General features: G+C 37.5%; 1 protein-coding gene across 2 annotated transcripts in view; it reads left to right on the forward strand.

Annotated features, from left to right (window-relative positions):
• LOC307003398 (DNA topoisomerase I, mitochondrial) overlaps positions 1–17,176 on the forward strand; it is a 34,150-nt gene that overhangs the window by 9,796 nt on the left and 7,178 nt on the right. For both annotated transcript variants that reach the window (XM_079621749.1, XM_079621750.1), the window contains exons 7-15: positions 1,797–1,921; positions 2,006–2,121; positions 4,399–4,520; positions 10,457–10,579; positions 10,695–10,882; positions 11,111–11,255; positions 13,079–13,222; positions 14,412–14,597; positions 15,916–15,984. In XM_079621749.1, the coding sequence (XP_079477875.1) occupies positions 1,797–1,921; positions 2,006–2,121; positions 4,399–4,520; positions 10,457–10,579; positions 10,695–10,882; positions 11,111–11,255; positions 13,079–13,222; positions 14,412–14,597; positions 15,916–15,984 (1,218 nt within the window). The remainder of the gene's footprint in view (positions 1–1,796; positions 1,922–2,005; positions 2,122–4,398; positions 4,521–10,456; positions 10,580–10,694; positions 10,883–11,110; positions 11,256–13,078; positions 13,223–14,411; positions 14,598–15,915; positions 15,985–17,176) is intronic.

Raw genomic sequence — 17,176 nt, forward strand, 5'->3', positions numbered from 1 at the left:
ATAAGCGCGGTCTTTTTCTTCTCTCAAAAATATCGCGTCCAGCTTAGCTAGCAAGGTTTCCATACCGTCGTCTTTGTTTAGATCGTTCGCGGGTATTTCCAAAGCGGTCTCTCTGGCTCGCCCCTCGAGCCCCAGCACCACCGCGAGTGCCTGCTTTTTCTTGTCCAAGTCCGTAACAAGCCTCCAAATACTAACTTCATTTTTCCAGCACTCGTATGGTCGGGCTTCGTCAAGCTTAGGCGGTACTCTGTAGTTGGAAACCATCCTCTGCTACCATTGAAAACAGCCAAAGATACAACGTAGTTCCACAGAAAGTTTTTTTATTACATCCCTCTTCCAGCAACAAAACGTGAAGACCTCACCAGTCTCACTAACCCACGTGATCAACACATTCTCACAGACTCTCGCGATAATACATTCCCTCGCACATGAAGTTAACACATTGATTATAGAGAGAAGAACTTAGTGACTGTGTGCTGAAATGCTAGTAATTTTGGTATTGAAAATAAAAAATCTTTAAAAAGGACACATGCTGAGATGAGTTGCATAAAGGCACAGTCGGAAAGTTCTGAGGTACTGTACATTAGTGAGTTTTGCATTATTATGAATGGATTTTATATTAATGCCTCCACCAGGTTTTTTTTTTGTGCATAAAACGATGAAAAGAAAAAATAAATATTTTTGATTGAAACTTCAGTTCACATGGTGAAAAGGCATGTTAGCACTTTCAATTTTTTTTCTCACAAATCATTTCATTCATCTTTTGCTATTCAGCTAAACTGGCATCTGCAGGTCAACGCAGCTTGTCCTTTGCAGTCACCCTACAATCTGATGGATTTAAAAGACCATGTCACAAAAGCGATTCCATGTGCTGAAAATACATAATTTTGTTCAACAGCTGTCTGTTGATAGTCATTTTAGTGCTGCGGAGAGCAGTTTTGCAGAACATTTCTCTCTTGCAGAGCTCAAAATCTTATTCTCAGGGGAAACCGTTTACAGTTTTGTGTTTGGCTTACTGTGAAAAGATGCTGCCCATCTCCACACTGCCCCTCAGGATTTCATTTTGGTCAGGTGTTGTCTATTTTCCCACCGCAGACTTAAATTTTCCAAGTATTTTGATCTGTGTAAAAGTAAATGTTTTTTTGTCTCCTGTGGATCCACCAACATTTCAACCAGTAAAGCTTTTTATCAGAATAGTCACTGTTGACGCTATTGTATTCCTCCATTATAACAAAAAAAGTCATGTCTAGAGATGCCCTGAAAGTTTTACATAAAATACTCTCTAAACACCAAGAACTTGTGACAAAATTATCAACAGCAGTTAATCATGTTTGTACGTACATCCTATTTTTACAGTTTCACAGATCATACCTGATAATCCGAGAGTGTTAATCCTCCTGTTAGTTTTTGGTATGTAATGTTGTGGCAAAGCTGTCATGTAAGTGATATGTTCAATTAAAGTGAACATCTTTTCAGGGCTCCTTTTTTCATTTTTGGGAATTCTGCTTATGTAAATGTAAAAAAAAATGTATATATATATATTTTATAACTAGAGCCCTCTTTAAAATGTGCTTCAGAGCTTTAAATTTGTAACTATTGTATTTGAAAGGAAGCAGCAATTTTAAATCTAATTTTCAGGATACAGGATTTTTAATTACCACATAAAGAGAAACTTAAATTATGAAGAAATGTGGTAGAAATGTCCTCCACAGGTGGCGTTGAGTCCAGCAGTGCTTTGCTACTTTTGCAAAATGTTCACAAAGTTTGCAGCGATGACCCCTTTTTCCCTTTCAAAGGTGATAAAAGAAGAAGGAGAGTGTTCTGTCTCCACTAAGAAGAAAAAAACCAAGGAGGAGATCCAGGCAGCCAGGGCTCTCAAGATAAAGAAGAAAGAGGAGGAAGAGAAACAAAGATGGAGATGGTAGGCTCTCTCTGCATGCTATTTCGTGAGACCTCTTTTTGCCCAGAAGTTTTGTTTGATACTTTTCTTGACTTTTTTTCACAGGTGGGAAGAGGAGAAGTACGAGCATGGAATTAAATGGAAGTTTCTAGAACACAAAGGGCCGTATTTCCCCCCTGATTATCAACCCCTTCCTGATGATGTGAAGTTTTACTATAACGGTATGTGTTCAGACATTATGAAGTACTGATGCATCGCGTGGAAGCGTTTCACAGCAAAACGTGTAAAAAAAAGAGAGAGATTTCGTTCAGAGAGGGGGTCAGTTCACTGGTCAGTGCTGTTCCCATTCATTTTTCTGGTCTGGGCACTCAGCCCAGCTCAAGGTTGACCTGTTCCTCTGTTGGTGTCAGGCCTACTTCAGAGAGCACAGGAAGAGTCTTTAATCTCTTCGCTAAACTTTAAGGTCAGCTTCTTCTATTAATATCCACTCTGCCATTTACCGTAGAGAGGCGTTTCTTAAACTATAAGTGCGTTTCGGAAGGCCCAGAGTCCCAGACCATTAATCTTGGTACAATAGCCCTGAGGGGGAAGTATTTGGATTTTGTACCTGAGACTCCCTGAACGGTAAGCTATAAATGCAGTTTTGATTATATTTGTCCTAGGCCATGATTCTCCGTGATGCATTTAAAGTCCTATATTGAGGGGTTTGCTGTCGAGTCCTGTGGGACTCTGTCTGAAGACTCATCTTATTGTGGTTAAAAAAAAAATGCATTGCTCACTCGTTCTGTTGGAGATCTGTGGAAATGATATCTCGTTTATCTCTGTGCTTTTTGTTGTCACCAGTTATCTTGTGAGAAATTAAGTTAATAATAATGTTTATCTACTTTATTTGCAGATAAACTCATAACTCTTAGTCATTAGTGATGTCTATTATTTACATAATTATGGTTTGAGGGGGTTTTTGGGCCCTAGAGATGTTTTGACATGCCCTGATATTTGTGGTTACTTATAACAGATTGTACCTCTCATTGGTTTCATACAGATTACATAATCAGTGACTATTTATTTCATTTCAAAGTAGACATTTCATGCTTTCTATATGTTTTTTGGCAAGTATTTGCTGAGGTTCGGTTTTTGTGACGGGTTTCAGAAAGATATTCACAGAGACTCTTTACAGTTGCAAATTATGTCTTTTAGGCCTCGTTCAGACTGATTTATAATATATTTAGTTGTATGCCTGAGATTTAAATGAAAACCACAAAAACATGCAATTTGGGTAAATATTTTTTCCAAATATTTGCTTCTCTTACCTCCCTAAAAATGGTTTAGTCCGATCTAAAGTATTTATTAATTATTCAGTCAGAGACTGACTGACTGAAAAACTGTCGGGGGAAAAGAAAACCTAAATCAGGGTACCAGAAACGCCATGACCAGAATGAGAGTTGTAGTACCCCAGTCAATCAAGACGTTCTTAAAGACAGGTTGTATTGTTATTTAGCTGGGAATTAGAAAACGTCTCGGTTACGTCTCTGAAGGAGGGAACGGGAGACGTAACGTCGACTTGAGCGACTGAAAGGAACTACCGTCTACAGCCTGCCGGGTACTGTCACTTTGAATTATCGGAGCGCACCACAATCGTCTGAATGATTACGTGGTCAAAATCCCTGTCATTTTACACTATTGTAAAAAGAGTTAAAAAAAATTTACACGAGTCACGACACTGACCTGCCGGCTGATGATGTATTATATCAAGAAAACACGAAAAATAAGACAATAAATTATTTTATTTTTTTAATTTGACTGCTTTCTTGTCAATTTCTAAATGTTTACTTTTTGATTTACAAATTATTAGAAAACTTTTTTTGGGGTTTTAAAAAATTGGTTTTAAAAATTATTATGAATATTTATTAATATTATATAATTAGCCTATATTAAACAATTTCTTGTTTTTTGTTAGTTTTTATTAGTTGTAATTTTTATATAAACATTTAACTTTTACAATAAAGGTTTTACAACAACAACATCACCATCTTCTGTTATATGTGGGCCTCCATGCTCATCTATTGACAGTATATGATATTGGTGGAGGGTGGTGGGGGCCCACATCAATATTTTTTCAGGGGGCCCCAAATCCACTAGCTACGGCCTTGAGGGCGAGTACTTGGTTCTATTAATCAGTTGTTGATTGAATTTAGAAATGTGGGCATTGCACTCAAAAACGGAGGCAGATGAATGTGAGTTTGCAGGGGCAGAGTTTAAACAGCCTAAATGATTGGAGAATTCCTGCATACGTTACCAGAGAGAAGTCTTTTCGTTTTTATCGGAAGATCCAGTTATGACATGTGTCATGCCAAAACTAGATGGTGGTAAATCATATGCATATTTAGATTACATTTTTTATTTTAACAGTATGACATTTATGTTGTTCATACTTGAACGCAAACAACTCCAAATTGGTTGCTTTTTTTCACACTGTGTGAATGTTCTTCTTGTTGTAGGAAAGGCAGTGAAACTCAGCCTGCCAGCTGAGGAAGTGGCACTTTTCTTTGCTCAGATGCTGGATCACGAATACACAACAAAAGAGGTCTTCCGCAATAACTTCTTCAGGGACTGGAGAAAGGTAAACCATTCCTTCACATGTAAGCCTAGCTCAGTGTTTAACCAGTCGCTTTTACAGTGAGGAGGGATGGATGTCAGGTTATGGGTACGGAACAGTTATGAAGCTTGCAGCATCCCAGAAGGCCTCAGGGCGTATCATGCAGAATTAATTTCGTGCTGCTTAGTGCTCAATGCTCTTGAAAATACGATTTGTGTAAAGGCATTGATATGCTAATCCAGACAACTCGCTTCCCGCATATGAACAAATCCAATTTAACTGTTTTATTATAACACGGAAGCCCCTGCTCGCTTCACTGAGCACAGTCTCCGCCCCGTCCCCGACTGTCAATCACGAGAATGAGCGAGAGGAATTCAAGTGATGAGACATTGGCTCTATTATTACAGCGCTTTCGAAAAGTGTTGTATGAGTGTTTTTGTCTCTACCTGATTGTTGCTCACTGTTTTCTTCTGAGTTATCTGCAGCATGTAGCAAAGCAAACGGTTGTTTAAAAATGTTCATATAGATATTTCATGACCTTGTTTTGACCCATTAGTACTCCTTAATAGAGACTAAACCTCTGAATACAATTAAGTGTTCAGTGGATAATGAATTTCTTGTGTTTCAGTATATGACCACCCACAGTTGTGCCCACATTCATTGACTGTGCAGTGCAGACTGCAATTAGAAAAACAAGGTCAATGAAAAGTGGAGGGAGGAGGCGTGTTTATGTACTTCTTAGCATTTGGCAATTACTGCACATTAGAGACCCGCCAGAACTGGGCGCCACAGGACGTAATCGGAGAGCCTAACTCCTGTCTAGCTACAAAACTGTGTTCAGGATAAGTGGATTCATCTTTGATTGTCTTAGTGATATTGAAATTCTAGCTGATTCTGATTATATATAACATTATGGCAGGTAATCTAAACGCATTATAAATGTTAGAAATGTATTGCTAAAACGCATTACAAAGACTGTGAAGTACCGAATTGTGGAGTTAGACTGTTAAACAGTTTTTCACCATTGCTGTGTTCAGAATTTTTTGGGCGGGGCTTAAAACGCCCCTAATAATATAACTAGAGCACATTCACATCAGTTCGCCGCTTAATCGCGAGTTACTTTCAGTACTATTAGTTACTACAGCCTACAGTTTGCTGTAACTTGCAGTTAGCGTATTACCTGGATGCCATCACTTACAAAACAGATCGGTGTCCTTATTTCAATTTCCAAAAACCAATCATATCAAGAAAAGGTGGTTTCATTTTGTGAAGAGCCACCTTGATGGAGAGCTGAGGATCACCACCAACACTCGCCTCTGTAGTGATCATTTTACACAGGATAGTTTTATAAACTATCGTCGGAGACAACTGATAATCCGCTGTTACTGGTGAATATAGGCCTAACCGACTATCTCCCGCCTCGGCCTTCATCCTCCCGTGGTTTCAGCGCAGCCAGCGGACATGCCCTCAGCGCTTGAGAGCATGTTTTTCAAGATTTTGATAGCTTATTTTATTTACTTGGCGGCTTTTTTATCACTCAAATTTGGCTGGGTGGCTAAAAATTATTTTTTCTGTGGAGTGACAAACTCAGAACACATCCTTAATTTTGACTTTACAGGGACTTAAAAAAATGCTTTATGTTTTATAATGCACTAAAAACGGTATACTAGTGAGGTATTTAACGGTATTTTGGCATCACATCAATATATACAGCATGAAAAATAGATAAACTATCCATACATCCATACAATGAAAGCCAATGGACACCAAAACTGTTTGGAAAAAACATGGGAGTGAGTAAATGATGATTGAATTTTAATTTTTGATGAACTATCCCTTTAAATGAATGTCATCATTATAATAGAGGAGGGACCTTTGAACTGCTGGTTACATTTTACCTGAAAAAAAAAACATCTTTGCAATAATCTACAACACTTCAGTTGTGTCTTACCTGTCCAATATATACTATGCACTATGTACTCTACAATCTAGTCCATCTATCAATGTTATAGGGTTATAGAGTCTGATAGACCCTCACATTTTAATTTATTTATAAACAGTAAGGTTTTTTTCTTCAGTTGATATAATGTGACAGGAAAGACTTACACAAATTGTCTATTTTAAACGAATACAGTTTTTTTTTTTTACTCTATACATCAAAGAATCCTAGAAAAAATATATATATCTCAGTTTCCACAAAAATATTTAGCAGCACTACTATTTTCAAAATTGATAATGTGAAATGTTTCTTGAGTGTCAAATTATCATATTAGAGAGATTTCTGAAGGATCATGTGACACTGACTGAAGACTGTAGTAATGATTCTGAAAAATCAGCTTTGAATCACAGGAACAAATTATATTTAAGTTATTTAAGATTATATTATTTCACAATATTACTGCACTAGCATTACATATCATTTTAACAATAGCTATAGCAATGTACTATTTGTAATACTGCAGCAACATGAAACCCATTATTCACAACAAATCATGGGCTTTATAAATGGATAAAATTGCACTTTAGCATTGCACTCAAGGTAATTTCCATTTGTTGCAACACAAAAATGAAACGTTTCCTGTAATTGACGCATTTCTCAATTGCCAGTTATTTGTGATCGCCATTTAGTACATTTGATTTATTCAACAATATAGAGTCATGGATTGTGCTGCGCTCTAGTCCTGACCAATGTACAGTAGTTGATTTGTGAGTCTATGAGGTTTGAGAGTGTCTGTTTGTGTGCCATTTTTTTGGGGACCTTTCTTTCCCTTTCCCTCTCATTTTACTCTTTTCCTTCTCTGTGCTCTGGGCTCTGCTCCCTGGCTAATGGCCCAGGGGTGCCATTTATGGTCGAGGGTGTGTATGTGTGTGTGTGACAGAATGGGGAGATGGAGGGGGGCAGGTCAGATGAAATTGCTTGTGTGAGGTCCCGTGGCGCAGGTTCTCTTCACCAGCCCCAGGAGGAGAGATTAGAGTGAATCAGTGTTAGTGTGACATTTAGCACCGCAAAAGTGCAAGAATAAATCATAAGCCGACAAAAGGGAAACGCGTATGTCAGTCCTCTGTGACCCCTCCATCCGATACTTGCTTTTCTCTCCTCTCGTTTTTTGGTTATCCTCTATCTCCTTTCCTGTGCCCCATGGGAAACTGTGATCATCACAGGTGAGGGGATCTCGGTCCTCTTGTGTTGTTTTGATGATCTTTAGTGTCTTCTGATGTAGGAAGTGCTTGTTGTTATCGAATGTCATGACACAGGCCATATCCCGAAGCAATATCAGTGCAAAGGATCAGAAGGCACCCTTTTTCTAGTCATTGAGATGTATAAAACTGCTAAAAAATATCAGAAGTGGCTCACTTAAAAGGACTTAACTTTTGAAGTAGGGCTGTTTCACATGATATATCAGTTAATTAGTGACATATTTCAGTATTTGCTCCTTAAATCTTTGAATAAACAAAATGGAGCTTTAGAAATCAATTTATTGTTTGCTTTATGTCATTGATTTTTTTTATCTGTCTGAGGTAGACTTGGGCGTGGTTAAACAAAACGGGTTCTTGTATTTTTATTTTATTTTTTCAAAGCAGCACTAGGCAAGAAAACCAATTTTGACTAGGCATAAATATTGCGAGCAAAAGGAGAAAGGTTCTAAAAAAAAAGACAGCCTAGGCATATATGATCAGACAGCCATTGTTTGATCAAAAGTCTCAAGCCCTTCCACTGAACTGAATCTTTTGCCTAGTCTGATGTAAAATGTATGATGTTTCCTCTTACTATGTTGCAATTCATGACAGGACTGCCAATTGGAATCAACCTGAATGCAAGGTCAACTCAAAAACCTGCTGTAAATCTTGACCCCTAAGCAAGTTCAAAGTCAAATTTCAGCCTTTTCCCAAAATTTAGAGGGATGTAAATACAGATTTAAAAGTTTGAGGTCTGTAAGATTTTATTTATTATTTTAAAAAAGTATTTTATGCTCACCAAGGCTGCATTTATTTGATAAAAAATGCATTGAAACTGCAATATTTTGAAATAGTATTACAATTTAAAATAGCTGCTTTCTATTTTAATATATTTAAAAATGTATTCCCATGATGGCAAAGTGAATTTTCAGCATCATTACTCCAGTCTTTAGTGTCACATGATCCTTCATAAGTTACCGGTATTCTAATATTTTGATTTGGTGCTCAAGAAACATTAGAAAACATCTATCCTTGAAAGATGAGGTCATGCTAAAAGTTTTTCCAAAGTAGTAGCTGTCTCATGGAAGATGTATTGATCTGAATATGTACTGATTGCTGTCATGAATTGTTTTCGTCCATCATTCTACTTCGAGTGTGATGATTCAAAGCCTTTTATTACAAGACAATTTGGATAATGTTTCATTGATTCTCTCACATCAATTTCTTTTCACATATTCTTCTTTGTAGCCGTTTTTGCTGCTGTTACAAAAAAAGGCCAAGTTCTGATCTGTGAAAATTTGCAGTCTTGCAATGTATGTGTAGCTTAAAAAAAAAAAAACATGAGGGTGCGAATCTTTTCTGATCCTCACACATATACGCTTACCCAAGGTCAGCTAAAGTTCACTCAGTTCAAGAAATTTGTGCTTGGTCTATCACCCTATGTGGATACAAAACAGTGCCCTCAGCTTCTTTCTTATAAGATGTCTGGTAGATGTATGAAGTGAGCAGAAACTACCTTAAAACCCTGCATGGATGGGACTTGTTTTCCCTGAGGAGTTAAGTTACATTTCTGTTTCACAGCCTTTCATATTGATTTTAATCCTGTCCAAACTGTTTTTTTTCACCTAACCGTGGGACAAGTTTTGGTGCAAATTGTCTACTGTTTCGTCTACCCTGGGGTCCTCTGAGAAACAGTAAATGTCATCTGGCTAGGGATGTCTATGATTGCTGTGTATTATTTTGGTACAATGATTCTCCTAATGTTTATTGCTACTAAGGCCGCATTTACATCACATTTTTCAAGTGGCCCAATCCAGATTTTTTTGTGGCACAGATCCGATATGACACATGAATGTGTAAACAGGAAAAAAGCACATGGATTCTGATATCCTCACACCTCTGACATCCTAAATATGTGGAAATAAATCTGATATGAATCGGATACATGCATTTGCGTCTGCCATGCAAGCGGACAGATCCCGTCAAAGCCTGTATTACGTTATTGAAAAAGCGATGGTGGCAAATGACGTTGACTGTATGGAAAGCAAAAGCTTGTATCCATTGCAAATCGCGTCGTTTTTACTTCCTTTTCGGCTTACGCTTTTCCAGGTCAGTACATCTACCTTGGGTTGTTTCACCAAGTATATAGTATAAATGCAGATAATGGATATGGGTCACTTTTAAAAGATGTAGTAAGCTGGTCATCAAAAAAATCAGATATAGTCAACAAATTGGAATTGGCCGTGGGGCATCATTGTAAATGTGGCCTAAAGTAAAAAAAAAAAAAAAAAAGAATCACTGCCTGGTGAGCCTTTAATAAGAACTTTTTGGTTAAAATAACAGTTGGTGGTTCAAGTACTGCTGACATCTCATCCGATTTAAATCAAAAAGGAAAGTTACAGACTGCTGAGAACACGGTCACTGTAGAGCAGTGTGTGGTCTGATCTGATAGTTCACCCAACAATTTAAATTCTGTCATTAATGTCTCACCGTCATGTCGTTCCAAACCTGTAAGACTTCCGTTCATCTTCGGAATACAAATGTATCTTTTTGATGAAATCCAAGAGCTTTCTGTCCCTCCATAGACCGCTACGCAAATGACACTGACGCCTCAAAAGAGATAAAGAGATAGTAAAACTAATCCATATGAATTGAAAAGTTTAGTTAACATTTTGTGAAGAGACTCAGATCACTTTATATGATGACCAGATTGAATTTAGGCTTCGTTTTGAAACACTTCCTCCTTGATGGTTTTGATGGTTTGTGCATCTTCTTGTGTACAGGAGATGACTTTGGAGGAGAGACAGCTAATCATGGATCTGAACAAGTGTGATTTTGGGGAGCTCCATACTATGCACAAAGAAAAGGTGGAAGCCAGAAAGAACATGAGCAAAGAGGAGAAGTTGGTGGGTGTCCTTCGTAACATCTAAATGTTTGAAATATAAATCAATCTTTGAATGGACCGTCTCATCCCTTACACTAGGTAACCAATGTTCTTCTGAATTGATAAATGTTTTCCAGGTTAATAAAGAGGTCAATCAAAAAATTGTTGAGGAGTATGGGTTCTGTGTGTTGGACCACCATCGTGAGCGCATTGGGAACTTTAAGATAGAACCTCCAGGGCTTTTCCGAGGCAGAGGAGACCATCCTAAACAGGGGATGCTGAAGAAGAAGATTCGACCTGAAGACGTCATCATCAACTGCAGCAAGTGAGGCTTTCGTGTCGTAACACTCCGCAGTCAGCATAGCTTTATCAAGAAGTATTATATGTTCAGAATCACTGTAGCATGAATGTGAAGACTAACAAATGGGTAAAAGCTATTTTTACTCAAGATCTCTTTTGAAAAACCATATATATGCAGTTTCAAGTGATATTTCTTTCATCAATCAGTATTTTGTTTTCAGAGGAAGTATAAGGTATGAATTTAACCCTACAGAGACTCTCGTATCCCAGAACCTCCTGCTGGTCACCGCTGGAAGGAAGTTCGTCATGACAACACTGTAACGTGGCTAGCCAGCTGGACTGAGAACGTACAAGGATCTTGCAAATATGTGATGCTCAATGCCAACTCCAAACTTAAGGTAGATATTAGTCTCCGCTTCAGATTCAAAGCTTTAGCACTTGTGTATTTATTATTTTTATATATTTATTTAGCTATTTAACTATGTACAATTAAACTGCATGTATATGGTTAATTGCATTTGACTTTTTTACTTAACTATTTATATGTACTATTACTAATTTGTTTATTTTTTTATTATGTTTTTGCTACCATATCAGAACAAATTTGTTGCAAACCACCATAGATCTAGAGCAGGGGTTTTCAGACTTTGCAGGGAACCCCCGTAAATTATTATAAATGTGTGTGAAATATATGGAAAATTATTAAGTATAATGTCAAATTCTGTAGATTTTAACTACCATTGTTGTTGTTATTATTAACTAACTGGCCCCTGGAGGTCCTTGGACCCCAATTTGAAAACCCCTGATCTAGAAAAACTTACTTAAGATAAATCCATCACTAAACAACACATAAAACCATAACAGAAACTGAGATCGGTCACTTTATGTCGGTGGGACAATCTTTTCCTTCATAGAGTACATTAGCCTGTCCACTTTTTAGTATTTTTATTTCCATTCATTTTTCCCATTGGAATTTTTAGTCTTTGTTAATTAAAGCGTCACAAGCCTTAAACCAATCCAACCAGCTACGAGGTAAATCATGACATTACAAACTTTTATTTGAAGAAAAAAAGTATTTGATTAAGAATTTGATTAAATGGTGCTTCATGGGAGTGTGCATTTCCCACCAGCTATTTTTGTGTGACTTCATGCTGTTAGTCAAAAGTCTGGTGGTGTGATGGTAATATTTCCTTACCATTGACTTGATTAAAATGTACTTATTGCCCTCTCCTTTCTCTCTCTGCCTGTACACCCCTTCATTTACAACTCATCTTCACGTCCTTTTCACCTCATGACTGTCTGTCTCTGTCACCTTGTTAATAATAGATGTGATTTGATGTTGCCTTTTAGCACTGAGTCCGGGCCAATCAAACAGAGCTGATGTGTATTCTCGCGTTCTGCCGAATCATGCTCACTTAGCACCTCATCATCACCCTCGTTCCACTCACTTCCTCTCGCTAATTAAATTAGGAAGAAAATGATCCATTTCATCAGAACTTAGTGATGGACACCTCTCAAGAAATCTAAAAATCAAAACAAATTCACAGCCACCGCATTACTTTGCTTTTCTTTCCTAACCGAGGCCATTCATCTGTCTGCTTTCTGTTGCTTTTTATGTACTGAATTAGTGTGTGAAGGTTATTCTACACTATGTTGGTCACTATGCTGTTGCTGTGACAACAAAGTTACTTTTTTGTATGTACAAATTAAAGTGCTTGTAGCTGGAATCAGACAACCTGACCGTAACATGCAATAAGGTTTTTTTAAATGCCTGTTTTCAGGATTTATTAGATGGGAGGTGGCGAGGCGCGCTACAATGTCCTGTTCATTCATCATCAACTGAAAACAGCATCTAGAAAAATATTGATTCTTGGAATTTAAAGAATCTGTATCGGTTCATAAAAATCAAGGAAAAATCTATATATTTTTTACCCAGTCCTAATCTATATTAAAGTAATGTTCTTGTAAACGTTAAACTTTTAGCTGAAATATAAGCCCTTAGATGTTCTGATCCAACTTCCTTGATCAGCATGGAGAAAATTGCACTGAAAATGCTGGCAAGAAATTTGCATTTGTTTCGTGGAGTCTTTAAGATAATTTTTTCTAAATCTTTTAATATGATTTTTTTTTTTTTTTTTTTTTTTTTTGTCAGGCTGAGCTGCCCCAATTCATGTAATTTAGTTAATTGCTTTACTTTGTTGATTTATTTTGTTTGCCGCAGGGTGAGAAGGATTGGGAAAAGTATGAGGTGGCTCGTAGACTGAAGTCGTGTGTGGATGCCATCCGAACCCAGTACCAGGAGGACCTCAAGTCCAAACAGATGGGCACACGCCAGAGAGCCGTTGCCCTCTACTTTATAGACAAGGTCAGGCCACACAAGCTGCTCAGACATCATTTGTGCACATTAGAGGACTTTCGATCGTGACTGCTTTATTTTGGAAAAGACCAAAGGGTTTGAGTGTACCGGTAATCACCTCACGTCAATTAAGCCTGTTGAGAATAAATACAGCAGATATCACAGTTCTGAAAGTTACAGGTATGTTTTCATAATATAATTGAATTAATTATTTTAAAAGATCAAAGTTCAGTTCCTCATGTTATGGTCAATTTAAAGGGGTCCTATTATGCCCTTTTACGAAGTCTTGATTTGGCTTTTGGGGTGTACTAAAATGTTTTCATGCTTGATTGTTCAAAAAATGCATTGTCTTTCACATATTTTAAATACATCTCGAACACAGCAATTTCGATGAAGCCACCCATTCCGAAATTCGAAATGTGCTGTGATTGGTTAGCTGGCCCAGTGTGTCATGATTGGCACCGCATAGCGCGTGTTCTGGAAAGGTCCCACCCCTCCATAATTTCATAATGGCAATGTGACTTTTTTTCATAATTGCAACTTTTTCATAATTGTGAATTCTTATCTCACAATGGGCTTTATGCACAGCTGCACTACTTTCTGAACTTTAGCCAGCTCCTTTGTTTCCTGTCTGGCATTATTGGACAAACTGATTAATCCAGGTGTGTCTGATTATTGTTGTTGGTCAGGTCACAGTAATGGCAGACAGGAAACAAAGGAGCTGGCTAAAGTTCAGGAAGTAGTGCAGCTGTGCATAAAGTCCTTTGCGACTTGTCACAATGAAATTATATTTCACAAAATGACTATTCAAATGCAACTTCATATCTCCGAATTTAAAATATTTCTTGTAAATTTGTCATAATAGTTTTTTTTTTTTAGATCTTATAGTGTGACATAAATAACATCATGAATGAAACTTTTTTTTCCTAAAAAAAAAAGTAAATATTTTTAGGCCGGCAATCATCTTTTGCTCGGTTTACAAAAACGCGTGCTCACACACAGCCTAGTTCTGTGTGGAGATACTGGATCAAAGGTTACATCCAGTATCAAAGGTTTTCAGAGTCTTTTCTTATTACATTCAGACATACTGCAGCTTTCAGTCCACTGTCATGTCCAAACAGCATTCACTCTAAGATGTTCTGAAGATCTAGTGTCATGTCTGTATGAAGCAGGTGTGTGTTTGTGTTAAACTCTTCAGCTGGCTCTGAGAGCAGGTAATGAAAAGGAAGAGGGTGAGACGGCAGACACCGTGGGCTGTTGCTCACTACGCGTGGAGCACATCACTTTACACGACACACTAGATGGGCAAAAGTGTGTGGTAGAGTTCGACTTCCTGGGTAAAGATTGCATCCGCTACTACAACAAGGTCCCTGTGGCCAAAAGGGTAAGAACTTTTGAAAAGTAGACAGATTGTGCTGGCTTACATTTACATTTCTTACATGTATTAACATTGGAACAACACAAGCTTAACTAAAACACTTCCAACTGGAAATGCAAATCGGATTCATCGCATTTATCAATTACCTCATGTATGATACTTTTAGTCATAACAGGTGGGTTATTGTTATTTTAACACAGCTCGTAGCTGTAGAAAGTATGTGTGCTAGCGTGCGGGTCAGGCTAGAGGGGCAGTGAGACGTGTGCTGTACTCAGACGCTAGATCTTGTTTGCTTGCATAGGTTTCGAAATGTAAATGAGAACATTTGAAAGAAGCTCATCAAGTGAAAATTAATTAGTTTCTGAATATCTTGCAAGTTTATTTGGCGTCAGGCAGACTTTGCGGAAATGTCAGATATAATTGCAGGTATTGTGAAAACCGACCCCCACTTTCTCATCATCGCATTACGACATAATGAATAACAATTAAAGCCTTTGGAACTTGAGGCCACGTGGTCCTGAGCTGCATTACCATCAATATGCTGCTGTTCATTTTCCTTTTTTATAGAATAACAAGTTTGTTTGAATAACAAACTTTTTGTTGGAATGTATCTATGTCCTGAAGTCTGAGATCACATGAAATATCTGGGATTCAATCTGTCCTAACCCAAACCTAATTTGAGAAATTATGGTTACGGTTACATTAATCCGGATGCATATTAGAACAGCGCAAAAGAGTGAAAAGAGACTTTCTGTAATTCGCATTCATTTAATTTCAACTATTTTGCTGATAATGTAATTTGTAATGAGAAATGTTGAGCTATATTAGAAAAATGCAAAAAGAAGCGTTTTCGCTAGTGATCTGTGAGCTTTGGACCCGCATCATCTGGTCATTAAGAGTGTGTTGAATATGTGATAATGTTAAGTGTTGATCTCCCCTCTGTGTGCGTATTAGACAGGAAGGTCAGCATATGAATCAATCATTACTAACATACGGCCGTGTTAAATTGGGGGAAAATATTCCAGAAATATAAATTCTGTCATTGCTTGGCGAGCGGTCTGTTTACTTTCTTCTTCATGCATTTGGCTCAAGGATAAATTGTTATTCAAATGAGACTGATTTAAAAGCACCACATCTGCTACCATTAATTAGTTCCATGCATATTTTAGCTGGTTTATTTAGTAGGAGTGGAGAAAAACAGGACTTCTGCGAAATGTCAAATATAATTGAGAGTGCCTCTCCCTCTTTCTTTCCTTTCCTTTTTCTTTCTCAACCTCTGTTCTATGCATATGATAAACAAGCAAACATGTGTTTTCTGTTTTAGGTTTTCAAAAACCTTAAGCTTTTCATGGAAAACAAGCAAGGAGGAGACGACCTCTTTGATCGACTCAATGTGAGTGTAATGTTCTGAAACAGCGGCAGACAGTCATAGATTTTTCATTCTGAGGGATACGATTCTCGAGAGGCTTGCGTCATACGGGCTCGCACTAAAGGATGGTAGTTTTTCTTTTCAGCTCGTTTAAAAAAAACTATTTCAGTCTTAATTTTTGCAGACAAAGGATTCTGCCCTCGCTGAAGGACAGAAAGAGAGAGAGACAGATTGTGAGAGAAAATTGGAAAAAAACTGTGTATGAGAGAGAGATACAGTGACAGAGAGAGAGAAGTGTGCCCCCTCGGTGAGGTCAGGTTGGTAATGGTGGGCCATCATGGAGGGGGGGGGGAGTTAATCTGTACTTTGGGCTCTTCCGATTGATATGGCGAAAGGCCGAGCAAAGGGGTGAACGAGGGAGGATGCGGCAGAGACTCTAATACTGGCCCTCTTCCACAAAGTGCTGCAAATCTTATTACATGCTGCTGTGCTTTTAAGCTCGTGTGTGTGTGTGTTTATATATGCTGCTAAAAAAATCTTCAACTTGGCTGAACCATCACCAGTTTTATATATTACATACAATCAGACTCATTTTTTTTAGCTACATAGATTTTTACTTCTAATGATGGGAGCTTGCATAGGAGAGTCGTCTTAAGATGTTTCCCCCAGCGTACCATAAACCAGAAGAAAATGTACCATAACTTGGGATGTTTTATTTTGTTTTTCGTTTCGTTTGAGACATGGCCAAAGGCTTGAGTCGGTAATTTCTGTATCTCTTTCTATTATTGTTTTGTATCTCACTGTTTGTATACAGGTACTTACAATTACTTTTTTTATATATTTATATATATATTTTTGGCCTTGTTGCCAATGTCCCCAAAAGTAATTTGTCCGGTTTAGCTATCACTGGAGGACATTGTGCAGCAGTCGTGTTCCCAGAAGTATAGCCTGGGTAAACACTTAACACACACACACTTAAACCTTTACCTGAGTTCCTTTGAGTCACTGGGTGTCTATGGCAAGCCGTTTAGACTTTTAATCATTTGCAGGATATATAATTCAATAGTTAATTAAATTAAATAAAACAAGTGTTAAAATGCTAATTCTTGATATCAGGAATTTTATATTTTTACTAGTTACAAAGTAATTATTGAAATCAAAAATTACGATTTTTACTAGTAAAAATTGTATTTCTGATATGTGAAATTGGAATTTC

This window comes from Phoxinus phoxinus (assembly GCF_949152265.1).
Source record: "Phoxinus phoxinus genome assembly, chromosome: 8".
NCBI classification, from domain to species: Eukaryota; Metazoa; Chordata; class Actinopteri; order Cypriniformes; family Leuciscidae; genus Phoxinus; species Phoxinus phoxinus.